Source organism: Argiope bruennichi, chromosome 10, assembly GCF_947563725.1.
Source record: "Argiope bruennichi chromosome 10, qqArgBrue1.1, whole genome shotgun sequence".
Taxonomy (NCBI): Eukaryota; Metazoa; Arthropoda; class Arachnida; order Araneae; family Araneidae; genus Argiope; species Argiope bruennichi.
Window position 1 is genome coordinate 76,347,444 of NC_079160.1, and position 20,080 is coordinate 76,367,523.

A 20,080-nucleotide genomic window follows, 5' to 3' on the forward strand; every position below is an offset into this window, starting at 1 on the left:
GAAATAGTTTCATTTTGCTAATCATGCTAATTTCATTTTGCTAAAGTAGGTAATGCTACTTTAAATGTGGGAATGAGAGGAAACAAACAAAAAAAAATCTCTCTTCAAATTAAAATAGTTAAAACCCTAATCTGGATTACTTACTAAACAGACAAAAAAATTGGACAAGAACCAAAAAACATTTAACTAAATAACTAAAATTTAAAAAAAAACAAACACTGAAGTGGATAATCATTTAGAAAAATCAAACTGATCAGAATGTTATAAAGAAGTGCTTATTATATTTTGCTGTAATTTTTACTATTTTTTGGAGGGGGCTAATTTATCGATAATTCCAATTAAGATAAATTGATTAATGAAAAATGGTCAATTCAGAACATTTCGTCGAAATAAGGGAAATTTTTTTTTAATCCCTAAAACATAATCAATTCTTTTTTTTTTCTATTAATGTTTAATTTATTTTATCTGTTTAATCTATTTTAATATTAATATATTAATCTCTTTAATTAATTTTTATATAAAGGCGATCATATTGCCTATTAAATCAGGCAAAGACGAATTCGTACATATAATTTAAATACAAGATTTTATTTTCATTCCAGGAGAAATTATCAGCGTTCAGTACTGGTTCAGCTTACTCCAGACATCTGATCACTTTATTAGAGTGAAACAGCATTTATATTATCGAAAAACTCACTACCTATCGAAATTGAAAGAGAAAATTAATCTGTAACACCCCTTCGGGCCTCCGTGGCGCAATCGGCTAGCGCGTTCGGCTGTTAACCGAAAGGTTGGTGGTTCGAGCCCACCCGGGGGCGCATTCATTTTAGAATGCACATGTTATTCGCACAAAATCACTCAGCTCATTACCTATCGAAATTGAAAGTGAAAATTAATCTGTAACACCCCTTCGGGCCTCCGTGGCGCAATCGGCTAGCGCGTTCGGCTGTTAACCGAAAGGTTGGTGGTTCGAGCCCACCCGGGGGCGCATTCATTTTAGAATGCACGTGTTATTAGCATAGAATCACTCAGCTCACTACCTATCGAAATTGAAAGAGAAAATTAATCTGTAACACCCCTTCGGGCCTCCGTGGCGCAATCGGCTAGCGCGTTCGGCTGTTAACCGAAAGGTTGGTGGTTCGAGCCCACACGGGGGCGCATTCATTTTATAATGCACATGTTATTAGCATAGAATCACTCAGCTCACTACCTATCGAAATTGAAAGAGAAAATTAATCTGTAACACCCCTTCGGGCCTCCGTGGCGCAATCGGCTAGCGCGTTCGGCTGTTAACCGAAAGGTTGGTGGTTCGAGCCCACCCGGGGGCGCATTCATTTTAGAATGCACATGTTATTCGCACAAAATCACTCAGCTCATTACCTATCGAAATTGAAAGTGAAAATTAATCTGTAACACCCCTTCGGGCCTCCGTGACGCAATCGGCTAGCGCGTTCGGCTGTTAACCGAAAGGTTGGTGGTTCGAGCCCACCCGGGGGCGCATTCATTTTAGAATGCACATGTTATTAGCGCAAAATCACTCACCTCATTACCGATCGAAATTGAAAGAGATAATTAATCTGTAACACCCCTTCGGGCCTCCGTGGCGCAATCGGCTAGCGCGTTCGGCTGTTAACCGAAAGGTTGGTGGTTCGAGCCCTCCCGGGGGCGCATTCATTTTATAATGCACATGTTATTAGCATAGAATCACTCAGCTCACTACCTATCGAAATTGAAAGAGAAAATTAATCTGTAACACCCCTTCGGGCCTCCGTGGCGCAATCGGCTAGCGCGTTCGGCTGTTAACCGAAAGGTTGGTGGTTCGAGCCCACCCGGGGGCGCATTCATTTTAGAATGCACATGTTATTCGCACAAAATCACTCAGCTCATTACCTATCGAAATTGAAAGTGAAAATTAATCTGTAACACCCCTTCGGGCCTCCGTGGCGCAATCGGCTAGCGCGTTCGGCTGTTAACCGAAAGGTTGGTGGTTCGAGCCCACCCGGGGGCGCATTCATTTTATAATGCACATGTTATTAGCGCAAAATCACTCACCTCATTACCGATCGAAATTGAAAGAGATAATTAATCTGTAACACCCCTTCGGGCCTCCGTGGCGCAATCGGCTAGCGCGTTCGGCTGTTAACCGAAAGGTTGGTGGTTCGAGCCCACCCGGGGGCGCATTCATTTTATAATGCACGTGTTATTAGCATAGAATCACTCAGCTCACTACCTATCGAAATTGAAAGAGAAAATTAATCTGTAACACCCCTTCGGGCCTCCGTGGCGCAATCGGCTAGCGCGTTCGGCTGTTAACCGAAAGGTTGGTGGTTCGAGCCCACCCGGGGGCGCATTCATTTTATAATGCACATGTTATTAGCATAGAATCACTCAGCTCACTACCTATCGAAATTGAAAGAGAAAATTAATCTGTAACACCCCTTCGGGCCTCCGTGGCGCAATCGGCTAGCGCGTTCGGCTGTTAACCGAAAGGTTGGTGGTTCGAGCCCACCCGGGGGCGCATTCATTTTAGAATGCACATGTTATTCGCACAAAATCACTCAGCTCATTACCTATCGAAATTGAAAGTGAAAATTAATCTGTAACACCCCTTCGGGCCTCCGTGGCGCAATCGGCTAGCGCGTTCGGCTGTTAACCGAAAGGTTGGTGGTTCGAGCCCACCCGGGGGCGCATTCATTTTATAATGCACATGTTATTAGCGCAAAATCACTCACCTCATTACCGATCGAAATTGAAAGAGATAATTAACCTGTAACACCCCTTCGGGCCTCCGTGGCGCAATCGGCTAGCGCGTTCGGCTGTTAACCGAAAGGTTGGTGGTTCGAGCCCACCCGGGGGCGCATTCATTTTATAATGCACATGTTATTAGCACAAAATCACTCAGCTCATTACCGATCGAAATTGAAAGAGAAAATTAATCTGTAACACCCCTTCGGGCCTCCGTGGCGCAATCGGCTAGCGCGTTCGGCTGTTAACCGAAAGGTTGGTGGTTCGAGCCCACCCGGGGGCGCATTCATTTTATAATGCACATGTTATTAGCGCAAAATCACTCACCTCATTACCGATCGAAATTGAAAGAGATAATTAATCTGTAACACCCCTTCGGGCCTCCGTGGCGCTATCGGCTAGCGCGTTCGGCTGTTAACCGAAAGGTTGGTGGTTCGAGCCCACCTGGGGGCGCATTCATTTTATAATGCACATGTTATTAGCACAAAATCACTCAGCTCATTACCGATCGAAATTGAAAGAGAAAATTAATCTGTAACACCCCTTCGGGCCTCCGTGGCGCAATCGGCTAGCGCGTTCGGCTGTTAACCGAAAGGTTGGTGGTTCGAGCCCACCCGGGGGCGCATTCATTTTATAATGCACATGTTATTAGCATAGAATCACTCAGCTCACTACCTATCGAAATTGAAAGAGAAAATTAATCTGTAACACCCCTTCGGGCCTCCGTTCCCCAATCGGCTAGCGCGTTCGGCTGTTAACCGAAAGGTTGGTGGTTCGAGCCCACCCGGGGGCGCATTCATTTTACAATGCACATGTTATTAGCACAGAATCACTCAGCTCATTACCTATCGAAATTGAAAGAGAAAATTAATCTGTAACACCCCTTCGGGCCTCCGTGGCGCAATCGGCTAGCGCGTTCGGCTGTTAATTGAAAGGTTGGTGGTTCGAGCCCACCCGGGGGCGCATTCATTTTAGAATGCACATGTTATTAGCACATAATCACTCAGCTCATTACCTATCGAAATTGAAAGAGAAAATTAATCTGTAACACTCCTTTGGGCCACCGTCGCGCAATCGGCTAGCGCGTTCGGCTGTTAACCGAAAGGTTGGTGGTTCGAGCCCACTCGGGGGCGCATTCATTTTATAATGCACATGTTATTAGCCCAAAATCACTCAGCTCATTACCTATCGAAATTGAAAGAGAAAATTAATCTGTAACACCCCTTCGGGCCTCCGTGGCGCAAACGGCTAGCGCGTTCGGCTGTTAACCGAAAGGTTGGTGGTTCGAGCCCACCCGGGGGCGCATTCATTTTATAATGCACATGTTATTAGCACAAAATCACTCAGCTCATTACCGATCGAAATTGAAAGAGAAAATTAATCTTTAGCACCCCTTCTAGCCTTCGTGGCGCAATCGGCTAGCGCGTTCGGCTGTTAACCGAAAGGTTGGTGGTTCGAGCCCACCCGTGGGCGCATTCATTTTAGAATGCACATGTTATTAGCCCAAAATCGCTCAGCTCATTACCTATCGAAATTGAAAGAGAAAATCAATCTGTAACACCCCTTCGGGCCTCCGTGGCACAATCGGCTAGCGCGTTCGGCTGTTAACCGAAAGGTTGGTGGTTCGAGCCCACCCGCGGGCGCATTCATTTTATAATGCACATTTTATTAGCACAAAATCACTCAGCTCATTACCGATCGAAATTGAAAGAGAAAATTAATCTTTAGCACCCCTTCTAACCTTCGTGGCGCAATCGGCTAGCGCGTTCGGCTGTTAACCTAAAGGTTGGTGGTTCGAGCCCACCCGGGGGCGCATTTATTTTACAATGCACATGTTATTAGCACAGAATCACTCAGCTCATTACCTATCGAAATTGAAAGAGAAAATTAATCTGTAACACCCCTTCTAGCCTCCGTGGCGCAATCGGCTAGCGCGTTCGGCTGTTTACCGAAAGGTTGGTGGTTCGAGCCCACCCGATGGCGCATTCATTTTATAATGCACATGTTATTAGCACATAATGACTCAGCTCATTACCTATCGAAATTGAAAGAGAAAATTAATCTGTAACACCCCTTTGGGCCACCGTGGCGCAATCGGCTAGCGCGTTCGGCTGTTAACCGAAAGGTTGGTGGTTCGACCCCACTCGGGGGCGCATTCATTTTATAATGCACATGTTATTAGCACAAAATCACTCACCTCTTTACCTATCGAAATTGAAAGAGAAAATTAATCTGTAACACCCCTTCGGGCCTCCGTGGCGCAATCGGCTAGCGCGTTCGGCTGTTAACCGAAAGGTTGGTGGTTCGAGCCCACCCGGGGGCGCATTCATTTTAGAATGCACATGTTATTAGCACAAAATCGCTCAGCTCATTACCTATCGAAATTGAAAGAGAAAATTAATCTGTAACACCCCTTCGGGCCTCCGTGGCGCAATCGGCTAGCGCGTTCGGCTGTTAACCTAAAGGTTGGTCGTTCGAGCCCACCCGGGGGCGCATTCATTTTATAATGCACATGTTATTAGCACAAATTCACTCAGCTCATTACCGATCGAAATTGAAAGAGAAAATTAATCTGTTGCACCCCTTCGGGCCTCCGTGGCCCAATCGGCTAGCGCGTTCGGCTTTTAATCGAAAGGTTGGTGGTTCGAGCCCACCCGGGGGCGCATTCATTTTAGAATGCACATGTTATTAGCACAAAATCACTCAGCTCATTACCGATCGAAATTGAAAGAGAAAATTAATCTGTAGCACCCCTTCTAGCCTCCGTGGCGCAATCGGCTAGCGCGTTCGGCTGTTAATCGAAAGGTTGGTGGTTCGAGCCCACCCGGGGGCGCATTCATTTTATAATGCACATGTTATTAGCGCAAAATTAATCTGCATTACAATCAAAATCACTAAGCATAACAATAAGGACTTCTGCCTTATAATCCCCTCTTGTTCAATGTAATTCTATCAAATACGATTCATTCCTATTTCACGTACGGAATCGAGTGCCACTCGCACCTGTTTCTTTCAGCTTGTACCATTTTTCTCTTTCGCGGTTGCCGTCGGGAATTTGCCGGATATATTTTTTTTCTATTTTTAATCAATTTTTTAAAATATTTTTAAATTGTTTTAGAACAAATTATTTCATTATTCTCGTTTTCATTTTGTTTGTTGATATTAAACACATTTAAGAGTTTATCTTCAGAACCAGCCAATGAAAAATTTTTTAATTTATCCATTTTCAAATATTACGGTTCTTTCCTGTGATATAATAATATGTATAAAGATATAGACATAATTAGGAAGGGACATTACACGATGAATGAAATGGTGTAAGGTAGTTACATGTCTGTGTTTATTATATGTCTATTAAATTTTACATTTAAAAATAATTTGTTGAAGAAGTTGCATAGAAAGTTTAACAGAAAATTGTCACTGCGATCATAATCCCAGTGACCCAGCAGTCGCCAAAGACATATAGTGCTTATAGAATAGAATGTCTATTATCTGGAGGCGTTATACCAGAAGACTGTTGGTTTGTAGACTTTCATTACAAAAAAAAAAAAGCATTTTTATAGCAATACCTATGTTTACTGCACAAAATATTATAGAATGTATTACACTATATACAATAAATATCACAAAATATTGCTCAAAGTTCTACCACTTATTTCACGCCAAGTCACTAAAAATCACGTACTATGATCCCCCCCCCCCTTTCAACACTGTTCTCTTTTCCTTCTGAAAACGCCATATTTCAAAATGGACCGGATTTGTGCAATACTGGATTACTGAGAGTCTACTGTATTTCCCATTGTAGTCAAATATTTAGAAAGTTTCCGTTTATTATGGATTTACCATCTTTGGTCAACACACTTTTAAAATTCAGTTATAATTGTTATACATACTCTGTGCCAACTGGAAAATGGTTTTTAACTTTGGCGAAATATATTAAATTTCTTTTCATATGCTGATAATATGCCAAATTTACTAATATTCTATACTTTATTATTGCTATTAACTATCTTTTTTTCAGCTAGGCGTTACAGTATGTACACCAAATAAAACAACTATTAGCGATTTTTTTTCTGTGTAACTAAACATGGCAGCATCCACATAGAATGAAACGTGTTATTTTTCTGGACGCATTTAATGACTTGCTGATTCGCCGAGATTTATGATAGCTAAAATTTTCTATTAATACTTTTGTAGCTTACTCTTGATGGCTTCTTCGACGAAGTATTATTTTAAATGTAAAATTTAATACTCATGTAAACGTGTACTGTTTTTAAAACCTTGCACCATTACCTTCATAATGCATTTTCCTTATTTTCGGCCATCTCATCTAAACTGTGAACTTCCATTTGATAAATGGAAATGTTTAAATTTCAACTAAAAAAAAAACTTGCATGATGAAACTAACGATTTTTATTTAAATTATAGGAACAGATAGAAAAATCGTTTCATATGGTAGTTTTATGTGTATTATAGAATATTTTTCATAATTTGTGTCATAACTCAGAGGATTACTTAATAAAAAATTTCTCTGATTCAACAACAATTCAATTCACTAAAATAAGAAAGAAATTTTGCAGCTTTAAAAAGGATAAAATATTTTATACTCAATTGTATTAAAGCGGAGCAGTATGTAAAAATGAAAAACAAATTCCTCATTTTTTTATTTTTAAAAAAAGTATATCGTTGTTTACTTATGGAAATAAATCTTAATTTTATGTACGACAAATCTTTAAAAAATATAATAAAAGCATATTTTAAATAGAAACCTATTCATTATTATAAATATAGGCCATCATTTCATACTTTCATCATCATCATCATCATAAAAAAATAGTAGCAACAACAATAAAATCGTTTGGAGCTTTATTTCATGAATGAAATGCTTAGCTATGAAATACACTTAAAATAGTTTTTAAAAAAACTGATTGAAAATAGAAAAAATTATATGGTAAAATATTGGTACCATTAAAAATATAATATTTTGAATTTTGAAACAATGTATGTAGAAATAATGTAGACAGGGTAGAAATATTTTTGCGCTGTAGTATTTTCAGATTTCATCGTGTAAAAACATCAATATTTCGTTTAACTTGCAAATTATTAAAATTTTAATTAAAAAGTTTTGAAAATTCACTCCATGGTGCATTTTTTTTAAAATCTAAAGTAATTCACAAAAGTCAAGTCTAATGGCTTTAGTTCAAGCGGCCCAGTCACCTACCCATCCCGTCACATTCTCCTTTATTATTAATAGAGATAATTTCTTCTACGCGCCTACATGTTAATTTCTTCATATTTTTCTTAATATGTACAAGAGGAAGTATGCACTGGAGATTATAATAAGTAAAAGTTACAGATTGCATACCTAATAATACATATAATTCTATTTTTTCATCACAAACTTGGGTGAAAGGACTGTATAAGGGATGACGATGTGTATACCAATTATTGATGCTCTTATTTTTATTTTCTCTTTAAGATTATTCTTTGAATTAAAAATTAAGATGGTGTGAAAGAGTAAAACGAATATATATATTTTTTTAATTTTCAAATTACCATTTGACAAAAAGAAGGATATATATATATGTGTGTATGTATGTATATATATACAGAGTGTTGCCGAATTCGACCGACAAATTCAGAGAGATGATATTATCATGCTAACATCAAATTAAAAAATATAAAACTCCTTACATTTTCAAGCTTTTATTTTTCTTCAAGTTTTACTATTTTTGCAAATAAAGGTTCTAAACTACTTTTTCGTTTCAACGACTTCCTAGATCATCAAATCGGCATGATACCTACATGAAAAAAACTTTTAAGAATATGCTTTCACTTTAAAAAATTCATAGTTGAAACATCATTTGTTATTTTTTTTAATTAATTTTTTTATAGTTTCCAGCATTTCTCAGACTCCCTATATTTTTCCGATTTTCACCTACTGAACGTCGTTTGGGATCCTATGTTTTATGGTGATTCTTTATTCTCTTATTAGCTAATATCACCCCTCTGAATGTGTCGGTCAAATTCGGCAACACCCTGTATATATGCAACCGCAATGTCGTGATATTTCGGAGTTCTGATGTGTGACAAAGTGGTCATAAGCGCCTCCTCCTCATAATATGGAATAGCAATTAGAATTTGTAAGTTTAAGGGAAATATTAAAATGAAATGAGCTAGTTTAGATGAGCGCTTAAAGCTCTAACGTGATGAAATTTGGTATAATTATTTGTTTAATTGTTAGGATCGAATTATTAATAAGGAAATAATATTTTGATTATTTATGGGGAGAACTTTAATGGATTTATGTTGCACTTGCCTTACTATGGGAGCTGTTAACTGTTAATTAACTATTTTGGTTAATTATTTTCGAAAAAATCCAGAAAAATTTCACTTGCATAGGTCATGATAAATATATATCTTAACAGATTGATATCCCGAATTTTAATTCTTTACTCTAAAACTCACTTATCTTCAAAAATTCCAAGTTAGAAATTTCTAGAAATCTACCAAACAAAGGCAAAAAAACTCTTGGAAACTGAAACAAAACTAAAACAAAATATTTCCCGACAAATTAAGAAAGCGAAACAGATCATGAAGATTAACGACTTCCAACCACGCCTTCATCGCCCACTGGCTAAGGGGAAATAAAAAGTGGTAAAAAAAATATATAAATAAATAAAGAAAAGAAAAGAAAAATGCGAACATCCAAAGAAATGCAAGGTGACTTCTCAGAAAGACAAGGTCTTTTTCTACTGTGTGAAACGGTTACGACTCGTGAGTCCATCCCTCCCTTCACCCTATTATTCGGACAAAGAATGGGAGCATATCATAGGGCTGCCAAATCAAAATGGCGCCAAATCTCTTCTGAAGCATTGAGAAATAAACCGAACGTGGATTTTCTTAGAATTTTCTACTCGCTGCCCTTTACAAAATTGATGCGGGGGGGGGGGAGGGGTAGGAATTAATCCATTTTTGGCTGATTTTTTTTAATTATTATTATTATTTTAAGCATGCATTTATGTTTGTAAGAAATCGGAGCACATGAATAAAAGAATAGTTATTAATAATTATTTAAAAACTAAAAAGAAACAAAAAAATAGTAAAAGCCATATTTATGAAACCATATTATAAAATAAATCTTTTTAGAGTCTAAAACTTTTAAAAGGAAGAAACATTGTATTTAGTGGGTGGTAATGCTACAACATCTAATACTCCTATGAAATTAACCAAATTGGCGAAATATAAACTTTAAATTGTGAAAAAAAAAAAAAAAAAAAGATAGAGGAAAAAATGAATGGGGCTGAAGACCTGGTTTGAATTCCTGCTTGACGGTGAGCTTCCATACCTAGTTTGAATCCCTGCTAGAAGGTGATCTTTGATAAAATTTCAGGCCCCCATTCATTTTTTCCAACATTTATTTTGCAATTTAAACTTTATATTTCACCAGTTTGGTTAATAATTATAAAAATCTTTCAATGATTTGATAAATTTCTACTTCTTATATCTATAGGCATAATGATGAATATTTGTATGCTCATTTATACGAATTTGTAGTTTTTGTCCGATATTAATGAAACTCGGCACACGTATTCTTCAAGAAAAGAGGAAAACCAAAATTTCATTATAATTAGTCAAATTTTTGGATTTTCAGCTATTTCTTCCGAAAATACCATCTCACAGCAATGATTTTTACTCTATCTTAAAACCCCCTAAAATTACCTTTTTAATTATGCCGATTTTAATTCCATACACAGTTTCCCCGAATTTCATAAGTAGAATTGTTAATTTGTATAAGATTTTAAATGAAAGTTGTCAAAAATATATACTATGTTTGTCTTTCTTGTGTATTTTATATAGCATATTATTTTCCCTCGACATCATATTTAATACGATCAAGTTAAGCAGGAGCATTTATATTTTGTGTTCTTTACCTTTACCCCAACCTCATACACTGCTTAAGCATTCGGAATTTAATCGCCCACCTTGTTTCCATTGTTATTTTACAGAGCAAAATTAATTAAAGTAGCAATGTAGCGATTATATCACTCTATTACCTTTTCTTTTGATTCAACAGATGGCGTTACCTTATTAAAATCAAGGTATATTTCCCATGACCTTTCTTGGGGGTCATTAATAGATTGCATTCTAAATGAGTGACGTGAAATGTGGAACTTTGAAAATAATTAAATAATTGTTCCTGAAACGCGTCTATTATTTTCAACTATTTCATAATGAAATTATAAAGAGTATACTAAAAGTGCTGTAGAGAGTCCCTCTACAGTAAATTTTTATGATTACATTTCTGACCATTTAAATGTTTTGTAGGTGGAGTATTAAACACAATGGCATAAATGGGGGGGGGGATGTTAAAGGATATCGATACCCCAGGTCTTAAGGACGAAATATAGTAGCTTATTTTTCATGACTTTGAAACCAATGGTGACCAGCGGTTAAAATAAAATAAAAAATTTCTTGCCTTTATTTCTTAATTATAAAATTTATAAGAGAAAAAGATATATCGAATAATGAAAGCTACTAATTAAAATTAAATTGAAAATCTGAATAAAAAACATAGCAAAAATAAATTTCTGATATCGCAATGTATAAAGTATCAGTTTCAAGCAAGTGGAAAAAATATTTCTAAGTCTGAAATTTATCAAAATGAAATAAAAGCCACGCCATTCACTAAGTTCGAATTGGTAGTACATATTTTAAAATGGGAATCAATTAATCCGACTACAGAAGAAGGAAAATCTTATTTGAAGTTCGTAAGTATATCAAAGAAAATACTTTTTTATAACCATAGTTTTTGCGATGAAAAATTTTTGTGATTAAACGATTTTACTATGCCATCAAATCAATTTTAATCCACTTCAGCGATTTAGAATAATGTCGCTAATCATTAAAAAAAGTTTAAAATTTTCTAAAACTAGGAAATTATTACACTATATTTAGATTCGTATCATTAAAAAGTTAAGTTTTAGAATTTTAGCATGATGTAAAAATAATTTTTGTGCAATAAAGAAATACCGAAATTCTGCTTAGTTTTAATAAAATAAAATTTAAAAAAAATTCACTCTTAGATGCACATTCCTATCTCCGAAAAGTGTTTTTGATCCAAATTGAGGTTTTAAATTTCCTGTAGTGTGTCTTTTTACAGAGACAATAGACAGATACAGAGGCAGTTAGCTTTTATTATATTGCAGAACTAATAATTACCATTTATTAGAAGAAAATAAGCAAAGCACGAAAAACTGCAGTTTCAGAGTGTATTATAAAATGAATGACATAAAAAAATAAAAATTATATTGTCAATACAATCTACTACAAGCTATACAGTCAATCTAAAAACATTAAAAAACACATCAAGAATTTTGAAGTTGTGAAGTCTGAAACTTAAAAGCATTAAAAATTTGTAAGATATTTGGAAGCTAAATATAATTTACCTCAATCACATTAAAAATTCAGTATGAATATAAAAGTTGAATATGATCTATCTAAAACGATAATATTTCAAAAACTGAATGTAATCGACGATAAAAAATACTAAAAAATACAGTAAAAGTCGAATGAATTCAAACTTAAAGGCATTAAGAATTTAAAAATTGCAATCCGATTGTAATAATATAATAATACCAATCTACAAATGAAAAGTATTATGTCCTTCAGAAGATTTGCTTACTTTACAAAATTTATATAAAGAGAATTTGTCAACAAAATTCAACCTTATAAACACTCTCTCATGTAAGCTGTTGACTCGAAATGTTCTGGCTGAACTGAGAATCAATTCTTGTTAAATCGGATGACCAAATGTTTAATCCGAGACAGCTGGTAGTTTGAGTGAGTAATTTGTGAATAAAAATAACGCCAAGATGAAGTCAAAACTCTTAAGTTTGGCGTTAAAAAGTCCAATATGGCAACCCTGACACCAACATCATTCACAAACCACAAAGCGTGAAAAATCGTAACTTCCGGTTCTCTTCTAACTCGCGTTCCAGGATTGATGATGATGAAAAGTTTGAAGGTTGAGCGTTTCATTTTCTAAAGAAATGGACCAACAGTTAAAGAGCGAGGAAAAAAAAGTTGATTTAATTGGGTGATGACGATGATTTTTTTTTTTCTGTCTGTTACTGGATTGTAAACAAGCGAAATGTGTTTAATGTTTTCATTCCACTAGCTATAATTCAAGATTTTAATCGCTTTTGTTGAAACCAATGCACACTTTTCTTTCAGGGCCGATGTACCTATTGGTGAAACCGTGTGTAAACGTAATTGACGGTTTTATCAATCGAATAGATATATATTTTTCAAACCAAGGTAATGGCTGCAATGTTGCATCTAAAGTAAAATCCTTCTAGAAGATTATAAACTTTCAAGGATGTTTATATTTCCAGGAAAAAAAAAACTTATAGCTGTCAAAGAAATTTAACATTACTGGCTAAAAAAACAAACTAACAAACCTTATATAAAAAAGGGAGGGAGCATTCTTATGAAAGGAATTTTAAAACCATGAAAGAAAGTTAATTTCATAATAATATTGCAGTTCCCACTCTATTTGGTATTTCCAGAACTATTTCGTTTTAAAATGCAAATTAGATAAAATAAATTATCTAATTTTGCGGGGTTTTTTGCACATGCGGTTAAGGTGCTCGCTTCGTTCCTCGAGAAATGGAGGTGGGTTTGAAATCTTTTTGACTTGCATTGATATACTAAAGCAGTGGTGAATTTATGGCATTGAGAGAAAGGATGGGCTTCAAAACAATTTTGTGTCTCTCATATCATATTCACAAATTATCACAAAAGTGCTTTGCTCTTGAATTCCTCGTATGCTTCCAAAAAAATGGCACATTTTTTAAACTGGTTACTTCATAAACGAAAAAAAAAAAAATCAAGTATGTTTATGTGGAGCTATTTTTTTTTTCTCTCTCTCATAGACAGACAAAAATTTGGCAAATCAGAAATCCAAAATTAGATACAGTTCGACAATTTATTTGTAGCCACTAAAATTTAAGTATTTAACTTTTTATTCCTTCTTATACAACATATACAAAAAAAAAAGTATTATAATTGTTAAAAAATTCGAAAAAGATTTTGATGATTTTATAAGTTTCTTGCTTCCCTCAAGCCTAAAGACACACACTTCGAATTTTGTCTGTCTGTCTGACTCCCTGTGTGCGAGATTACTCAAAAACACTTTGAGCTAAATGGGTGAAATTTATATGGTGTCTTTGCTCTAAATTTGTAGACTTTATTCACATTTCGAACGAAATCCATTCAGAGAATGTCTGTCTGTCTGGCTGTGCAAGTGAAAGCGATAACTATAAAACGTTAAGAACTCGATGGATAAAATGTGTTACACAGGTGTAGCGTTTTATCTATAGATCCTTTTCAAAGTTGAAACCAAATATGTCGAGGGGTTGATAGTTCATCAGTTTATATTTTGTGCATGTAAACACAGTAAAATAAAAAAATAAAAAATGACAAACAACACAATGATAAGAATGAATGAAATTTGGTATGTGATCTTGTAATTTCATTTATATCTTTAAACAAAATTTTTATTTCAATTTAGAAGGAAAAAGGCGTTCAAAATACATATTCGTGTTTTTTTTTTTTTTTTTTTTTTTTTTTTTTGTAGTGTACTGCAGAACAGAAAATTCTGTGAAAATTAAAATGTGGAACTCTGGGATAAATTTTGTGAAAATAAAAAAAGGGAGTGCATGGTCTTACATAAGCTCTGCAATTTTATCCGGGGTAGGGTGATAACACCTTTCAAACAGACCATTTTTGCTTTTTTTACTTTCTGTATACAAAATACAGAGAAAATATGGCATTTATCAAAAAATTCGAACTCTAGATTTTAACGAATCTTTACTTTTCAAACCACCCTGATTTCGAAACCCACATTTTTTGCGATTATCTCTGTCTGTCTTTGAACATGATCAATCAAAAATGCTTTGAGCTAGACGAATGAAATTTGGTATATAGAATTACGACCGAATCTGTAGATTTCTATTAAATTTCAAAAGAAATCCACTCACTGGTATTCCATCTGTCTGAGTGTTCGTGTGCAAGTGAACTCGATAAAAACAAAGAGCAAAGAGTTAGGAAAACAGAATTTCATAGATTTAGCGTCCGAGATACAGATTCTTATCAAATTTTAAACCAAATCGGTCAAACTGTGACCGTCGTCGACCTTTATTTTCACATGTATGTAAACGCAATAACCCATAAACTGAATGACTAAAATTAATAAAATTCGGTATGTTCTCTTGTTACTACAACTGTAGCTTCGTGACAAATTTTGATGCCAATCAGTAGGCAAATAGGCATGCAAAATACATTTTCCCATAATAGATTGAATAAAAGAGCTATATTCATGCCAAAAATTTATACGTGGTAACTATCGCCCGCAGGTGCCGGCGTCCTGGCCTAGGGGTAGCGCGTCTTCCGCGTGCTCTGGGCGTTCGGCGTTCGAGTCTTGGTTGGGGCATGGTTGTTCTCTCTGTGAGGTGCGTGAATGAGCACCCCTGTATAAAGGGGTTGTGCAAGCGAGTGTGTGTGTGCTATCTTCGTTTGAGCTAGAAGTTAGACTTTCAGTCAGAAGTCAAACGACGAAAAGAAAAAGAAAAAAAAAAAAAAAATCGTCCACAGGTGCTATGCAAGTTATTCTTGGCCTTATCCACAATTTTACGCTGAGTAAAGAAGGTGAAACCTTTATTGGAGAGAATACGAGAAAATTTCGGGGAGAATACGCCCACTGGTTGATATTATTCTTACATAGACATATAAATAGATACTGAAACGCTGGCAGATTATGCTGGTTATAAGCAATAGAACCTATCACCAGCATAAAATAATAGCATTGAAAACACCTTTTATACGTTTCTCAATTATATGTTGTTTCAGTATATTCGGTTCATGCATAACTATAGTAATGATTATGTCGTTTCCTTTAAAAGATCAAGCTTCAGTTATACGTCGTTTCTGGAGTCGGAGAAGACTTGAATTCCTTGAAAGCAAAAATCACGTGTGAAGAATATGTAAACGGTTATTAAGATCCCATGATTTTGAAAGTGTTCACAACGGAAAACGAATTATTTGGTACTAATTTAAGCGATAATGGAGAAAAAATGTGAAGAATTTTTTTGTCAATATTTTTTTAACACACACTCGACAGTAAAACTTCGAACTTATTTTATTTGACAAAATATTAGTTAAAAATTATTTAATGGATTTAATTTGATTAATATTTTTTTATTTAATACACACGCAGAACAACATAATAAGCAGCATTTTTTTTTATTGTGCACTTGTTTGCATATACATAAATCATATAAGGCAAAAAAATGTATAATTTGTACTCAATATTGAAATAAATGTAAGATTTTTCTCACATCTATGAAAGCTCCTTAATTTTCAAAGTTATTTATTGCTTTCAATTCTACGCAGTGATAAATTAGTATCACCTTAAAAAAACTATACAATTATTATCTTTGAATGAATTTTGCAATAATAATATTAAATTATAATAAAAAAACTTTATTATATTAATATTAATTATAATTAATTAAAATTATTTACTCAAATCCTTTATAATTAATCAAAATTTTTAAGTTCTCTATTGTTACATCATCTGCATATACCAGTGTTTCGAAACTCTTTATACTCTCTGTATTCTAATAGCCAATAGAATCTAGAGAGATAAGCACATATCACGATATAATATACTAGGTTTCTTCGTCAAGCATTTGGTTCACAGAGATAAAGGGTTGCTAAAAATTTCATTAAAAATTTTTATGAACTGGCTTTTGATAACTTTCTCATCAAAAATGTTTTTAAACTTTAAATTTTGATTGAGATATTTTAACTCTTACCATTTTAGGAACTATAGATTGTTCTATTCATTGTGCTAAGTATTAAAAAAATATTTTGTCTGTATTTTTATACATATAAGTATATGACAGCAAAGAACAGCAGTGTTTAAACTTGGTTGCAAGTTAAAAAAAATTGTCTTACCATTGCTTAGTTCTGAAGTTAGACCTTAATAATAAATGCAGCAGAATTTCAAAAAATTTATCGAAAACTTGCGTTGTACTGAAACATATTCATCACGAAATAACAAGCCAAATCTTCATATCTGAATCATCAACAATAGTAAAAGATATTCTAGGGTGAAATTTTAGATGCATCAACGGAAATTATTTAAGTCTCACTTCAATAATGAAATACATTGCTGTTAAATATGCCTAAAATATTTTTAAAAATTAAATAAAAATAGAAAAATTGTGTGACAATTAATTTAATATTATTAAAAAATATAATTTTTTAAATTTTCAGATGATTTTAAAAATTATTTTTTACTGTAATATTTTCGGAAGTTATCGCTGAGAAACGTCACAATTTGATAACGCTTGCTTTGGAGTTTAATTTAAATTTCCAGAAAAAATTGTTTTGAGGAGCACATCTCCAGTTAATATATCTGCCAAGTTTAGTAGTCCTAGGTCTGACTTGTATAACTTCTACGCGCACACACATATTCACCTTCATTATTAGAAATGACAATTACAAAGCAAGAGATGAGATGTTATCTACAGGGTGATACCAGCCAGTTTCCGATGGATCAGCCAGGCTTCAACGAAAAGAGTTTTGCCATTTCTAAAGAAGAGAGTTGAGTTGTTGCTAAAATGTATGTTATAATTTATGTTAAAATTTAATGTTCACACCAATATAAACACATCATTAATTTTTCGGTACAACTTCTGAGCTCATGTTAGTGACCACGTTAAAGTGTTTTCTGAAATTGTTCGAAAAAACTTGCTCTTTAATTACTTGATTGTAGAATATACGCCAAATACGTGAATTTCGATATATAAATTTGTAAAAAATGTGGCACATAAAGGCGCCAAAAATTCTGCATACTTGATGTGATAGAAATATCAAGTATGTGGAATTGATTGCATGTGTATAGAAAAAAATTTGAAAAAAGTAGTCATTTGTTTAGATTACAAGTATTGCGTTTTTACAAAGAAACAAGTAATATATGAAAAAATATTTTTAAGTCAATTCCTACTTATGTCAGCATTTTTTTTTTATTTTAGTTACTTTTTATTAAATAATTACTATTAATATAAATATGTATATGACAGAATTACAATATTAAGTGGCAAAATAGAGCTTGGCAACAAACTTTGCGACCATTTGGAGACATGGCGAAGGATTTGGCGACTAAATAGAAATTATTGGACAAATTTAATTAATTAATTAATATTTGAAAAAAAAAATGTATTAACATCAAGTGTCATCCACTACAAGTTTAAAAAAATGTATTTGAACTTGAGTGCATGAATAAAAAGTATTTTATTAACGACTGAAATTTTGAACAAGATATTTAAATATATATAGGGAGAATGTGAACTAATAGTATGGATTGAAAAAAAAAGCATTTACATGGTAAGGAGACTGCTACATAAATCCTTTTTCTCAAGTGTAATTTCAGTAACTAAAACAATAGAAAGTATTGTTGTAAAAAATATTTAAAAATATTTTTAAAATTTACTAAATTTATAGAAAAATTGTATGGAAATAAAATTAATATATTTGAAAATTTAATTAAAAAAAATTTTATGATATGTGAAAATTGTTTTTGTGCATTATTTTCCGAAGCTATTGAAGAAAAACTTTATTTTTATTCTTATTAATTTTTAAATTTAAATATAATTAAAATTTGAAAAAAAACCTTATAATAAGCATCTACTTACCAAGAAACAATCACGTGTCGAATTTGATAACTCTAGGTTCAATCGTTTGCCCTGCAAAGCGTTTCGAACGTCTTTTTTTTTGTCCTCCATGTCACATGACGCCATTTTCAAACAGTATACCAAACTTTAAACAATATTATATTATTATAAAACAAGATGGTATTTTAAGCTAACAAATTTGGAAGAAAATTTTTAAAACCTCATTACCAAATAGAAGCCATTTTTTTTAAAATTCTTCTTTGAGTCTTCTATTTGATAATAAAAATGAATAAAGAAGAACTTCGAAAAAAGATCTTGATTAGAAAAACTTTCTAAAGCAATGAGTTAAGTATAAGTTCAGATGATTGCCTCAACAAGAATTCTAACAACCAGCCCAATCAACTTGGAGAGTGTCAAAAGCCTCGTTTACGAAAGTAGAATTAAAAAGAAATCTTAAATAACTCTGCAGGCAGCCTAATGATAAATCATCTTTTACCCTAAGTTATGAACCTGTGAACTGGTTACATACCAATCACCGATGACTTTCCTGGGAGCTCAACCAGTTCCACTCGCTTTTTCCAGCCTCTAGAAGATACAGGCATAGAAGAAAAAATTAGATAATCACTCCAGATAAGAAACGAATAATTTGTCTAGAAGGTTTCACTTAGTTCTGGCCCTAAGCAACATATTGTTTCAATTAACTGTGGAAGACAGCCTCGTCAGAAAGTTTGTCTAGTTTCATATGAAGTTATTAACCTGGGATTAAGTGTGTTTTTTTCTTTCTCTTTAACTAGAGTTCTCACTGGAATGTGGATACTTTCTGCGAGTGTTATCATCTCTGACCACTTGAAAACTGCCTTTGTGATACTGCTCACGACATGGATCCTTGCAGCGGTCAACGCAGCACTGCCAAGTTAGTTCCAAAATTCATTTAATCTATAGCATACCAATTGTTTGGTAGGTTAATACAGACTGCTAGCCTATTTTTTAAAACTTTTTAATGGAATATATATGCAATTGTTTGGTTTGAAACAGTTTTATTTTTCAGTATTTGTTTAAGGCCCACGGTGGCTTGGTGGTAAGGTATCGGCTTTGGTAGGGTTCAGGTTTGAGACCCAATTCCACCAAAGAAACGACGTGTAAGCGGGTCTCGTGCACGTTAAATCCGTCTGGGCCAAAAGTCCTCCCACTGGTGTGGTGTAGAAACTTAGAGAGTGGGATGCCAGCTCAGATGCCGTCCTTGTCATCTGACCATGGTTCAAAATGATAAAGGTTCGTCCCAAAATAGCCCTGGTGTTGCTTTAAAACGGGACGTTAATATAACTTAATTAGCTCAATAATTATTTGAAACTTATAATCGAAGGTAATATTGTGCATTCTTTGAATCGAAATACTCCTATTTTACTGTTCGATTTTATATCTTGGGACTACCACTTTTCGACGATTTTACCTTGCTAAGGGATGAGACACAGAAGAATGAGTGATTTCCAGTATTCTTCTTCATTCTTTGACCTTAATTTCAGCCCCATTACATACTTTTTCGTTCGGTTCTTTTTCTATACATGTGTGAGTACCGTGCCATTTATAGCGGT

General features: G+C 34.2%; 1 protein-coding gene and 26 non-coding genes across 28 annotated transcripts in view; all 27 read left to right on the top strand.

Moving 5' to 3' along the window:
• Nucleotides 1–20,080, top strand: part of LOC129987412 (cysteine-rich secretory protein 2-like) — a 94,993-nt gene that overhangs the window by 46,827 nt on the left and 28,086 nt on the right. For both annotated transcript variants that reach the window (XM_056095387.1, XM_056095386.1), the window contains exon 2: nucleotides 19,283–19,401. In XM_056095387.1, coding sequence (XP_055951362.1) covers nucleotides 19,296–19,401 — 106 coding nt within the window. In that variant the 5' untranslated portion in view covers nucleotides 19,283–19,295. The remainder of the gene's footprint in view (nucleotides 1–19,282; nucleotides 19,402–20,080) is intronic.
• On the top strand, nucleotides 745–818 carry Trnan-guu (transfer RNA asparagine (anticodon GUU)). Its single transcript has one exon. It is a non-coding gene; the product is annotated as a tRNA-Asn (tRNA).
• Trnan-guu (transfer RNA asparagine (anticodon GUU)) lies at nucleotides 915–988 on the top strand. The gene has a single exon. It is a non-coding gene; the product is annotated as a tRNA-Asn (tRNA).
• Trnan-guu (transfer RNA asparagine (anticodon GUU)) lies at nucleotides 1,085–1,158 on the top strand. Its single transcript has one exon. It is a non-coding gene; the product is annotated as a tRNA-Asn (tRNA).
• Trnan-guu (transfer RNA asparagine (anticodon GUU)) lies at nucleotides 1,255–1,328 on the top strand. Its single transcript has one exon. It is a non-coding gene; the product is annotated as a tRNA-Asn (tRNA).
• Nucleotides 1,425–1,498, top strand: Trnan-guu (transfer RNA asparagine (anticodon GUU)). Its single transcript has one exon. It is a non-coding gene; the product is annotated as a tRNA-Asn (tRNA).
• On the top strand, nucleotides 1,595–1,668 carry Trnan-guu (transfer RNA asparagine (anticodon GUU)). Its single transcript has one exon. It is a non-coding gene; the product is annotated as a tRNA-Asn (tRNA).
• Nucleotides 1,765–1,838, top strand: Trnan-guu (transfer RNA asparagine (anticodon GUU)). Its single transcript has one exon. It is a non-coding gene; the product is annotated as a tRNA-Asn (tRNA).
• Trnan-guu (transfer RNA asparagine (anticodon GUU)) lies at nucleotides 1,935–2,008 on the top strand. The gene has a single exon. It is a non-coding gene; the product is annotated as a tRNA-Asn (tRNA).
• Nucleotides 2,105–2,178, top strand: Trnan-guu (transfer RNA asparagine (anticodon GUU)). The gene has a single exon. It is a non-coding gene; the product is annotated as a tRNA-Asn (tRNA).
• Trnan-guu (transfer RNA asparagine (anticodon GUU)) lies at nucleotides 2,275–2,348 on the top strand. The gene has a single exon. It is a non-coding gene; the product is annotated as a tRNA-Asn (tRNA).
• On the top strand, nucleotides 2,445–2,518 carry Trnan-guu (transfer RNA asparagine (anticodon GUU)). Its single transcript has one exon. It is a non-coding gene; the product is annotated as a tRNA-Asn (tRNA).
• Trnan-guu (transfer RNA asparagine (anticodon GUU)) lies at nucleotides 2,615–2,688 on the top strand. The gene has a single exon. It is a non-coding gene; the product is annotated as a tRNA-Asn (tRNA).
• Nucleotides 2,785–2,858, top strand: Trnan-guu (transfer RNA asparagine (anticodon GUU)). The gene has a single exon. It is a non-coding gene; the product is annotated as a tRNA-Asn (tRNA).
• On the top strand, nucleotides 2,955–3,028 carry Trnan-guu (transfer RNA asparagine (anticodon GUU)). Its single transcript has one exon. It is a non-coding gene; the product is annotated as a tRNA-Asn (tRNA).
• Trnan-guu (transfer RNA asparagine (anticodon GUU)) lies at nucleotides 3,125–3,198 on the top strand. Its single transcript has one exon. It is a non-coding gene; the product is annotated as a tRNA-Asn (tRNA).
• On the top strand, nucleotides 3,295–3,368 carry Trnan-guu (transfer RNA asparagine (anticodon GUU)). Its single transcript has one exon. It is a non-coding gene; the product is annotated as a tRNA-Asn (tRNA).
• Trnan-guu (transfer RNA asparagine (anticodon GUU)) lies at nucleotides 3,635–3,708 on the top strand. Its single transcript has one exon. It is a non-coding gene; the product is annotated as a tRNA-Asn (tRNA).
• Nucleotides 3,805–3,878, top strand: Trnan-guu (transfer RNA asparagine (anticodon GUU)). Its single transcript has one exon. It is a non-coding gene; the product is annotated as a tRNA-Asn (tRNA).
• Trnan-guu (transfer RNA asparagine (anticodon GUU)) lies at nucleotides 3,975–4,048 on the top strand. Its single transcript has one exon. It is a non-coding gene; the product is annotated as a tRNA-Asn (tRNA).
• Nucleotides 4,145–4,218, top strand: Trnan-guu (transfer RNA asparagine (anticodon GUU)). The gene has a single exon. It is a non-coding gene; the product is annotated as a tRNA-Asn (tRNA).
• Trnan-guu (transfer RNA asparagine (anticodon GUU)) lies at nucleotides 4,315–4,388 on the top strand. Its single transcript has one exon. It is a non-coding gene; the product is annotated as a tRNA-Asn (tRNA).
• Trnan-guu (transfer RNA asparagine (anticodon GUU)) lies at nucleotides 4,485–4,558 on the top strand. Its single transcript has one exon. It is a non-coding gene; the product is annotated as a tRNA-Asn (tRNA).
• On the top strand, nucleotides 4,825–4,898 carry Trnan-guu (transfer RNA asparagine (anticodon GUU)). The gene has a single exon. It is a non-coding gene; the product is annotated as a tRNA-Asn (tRNA).
• Trnan-guu (transfer RNA asparagine (anticodon GUU)) lies at nucleotides 4,995–5,068 on the top strand. Its single transcript has one exon. It is a non-coding gene; the product is annotated as a tRNA-Asn (tRNA).
• Nucleotides 5,165–5,238, top strand: Trnan-guu (transfer RNA asparagine (anticodon GUU)). The gene has a single exon. It is a non-coding gene; the product is annotated as a tRNA-Asn (tRNA).
• On the top strand, nucleotides 5,505–5,578 carry Trnan-guu (transfer RNA asparagine (anticodon GUU)). Its single transcript has one exon. It is a non-coding gene; the product is annotated as a tRNA-Asn (tRNA).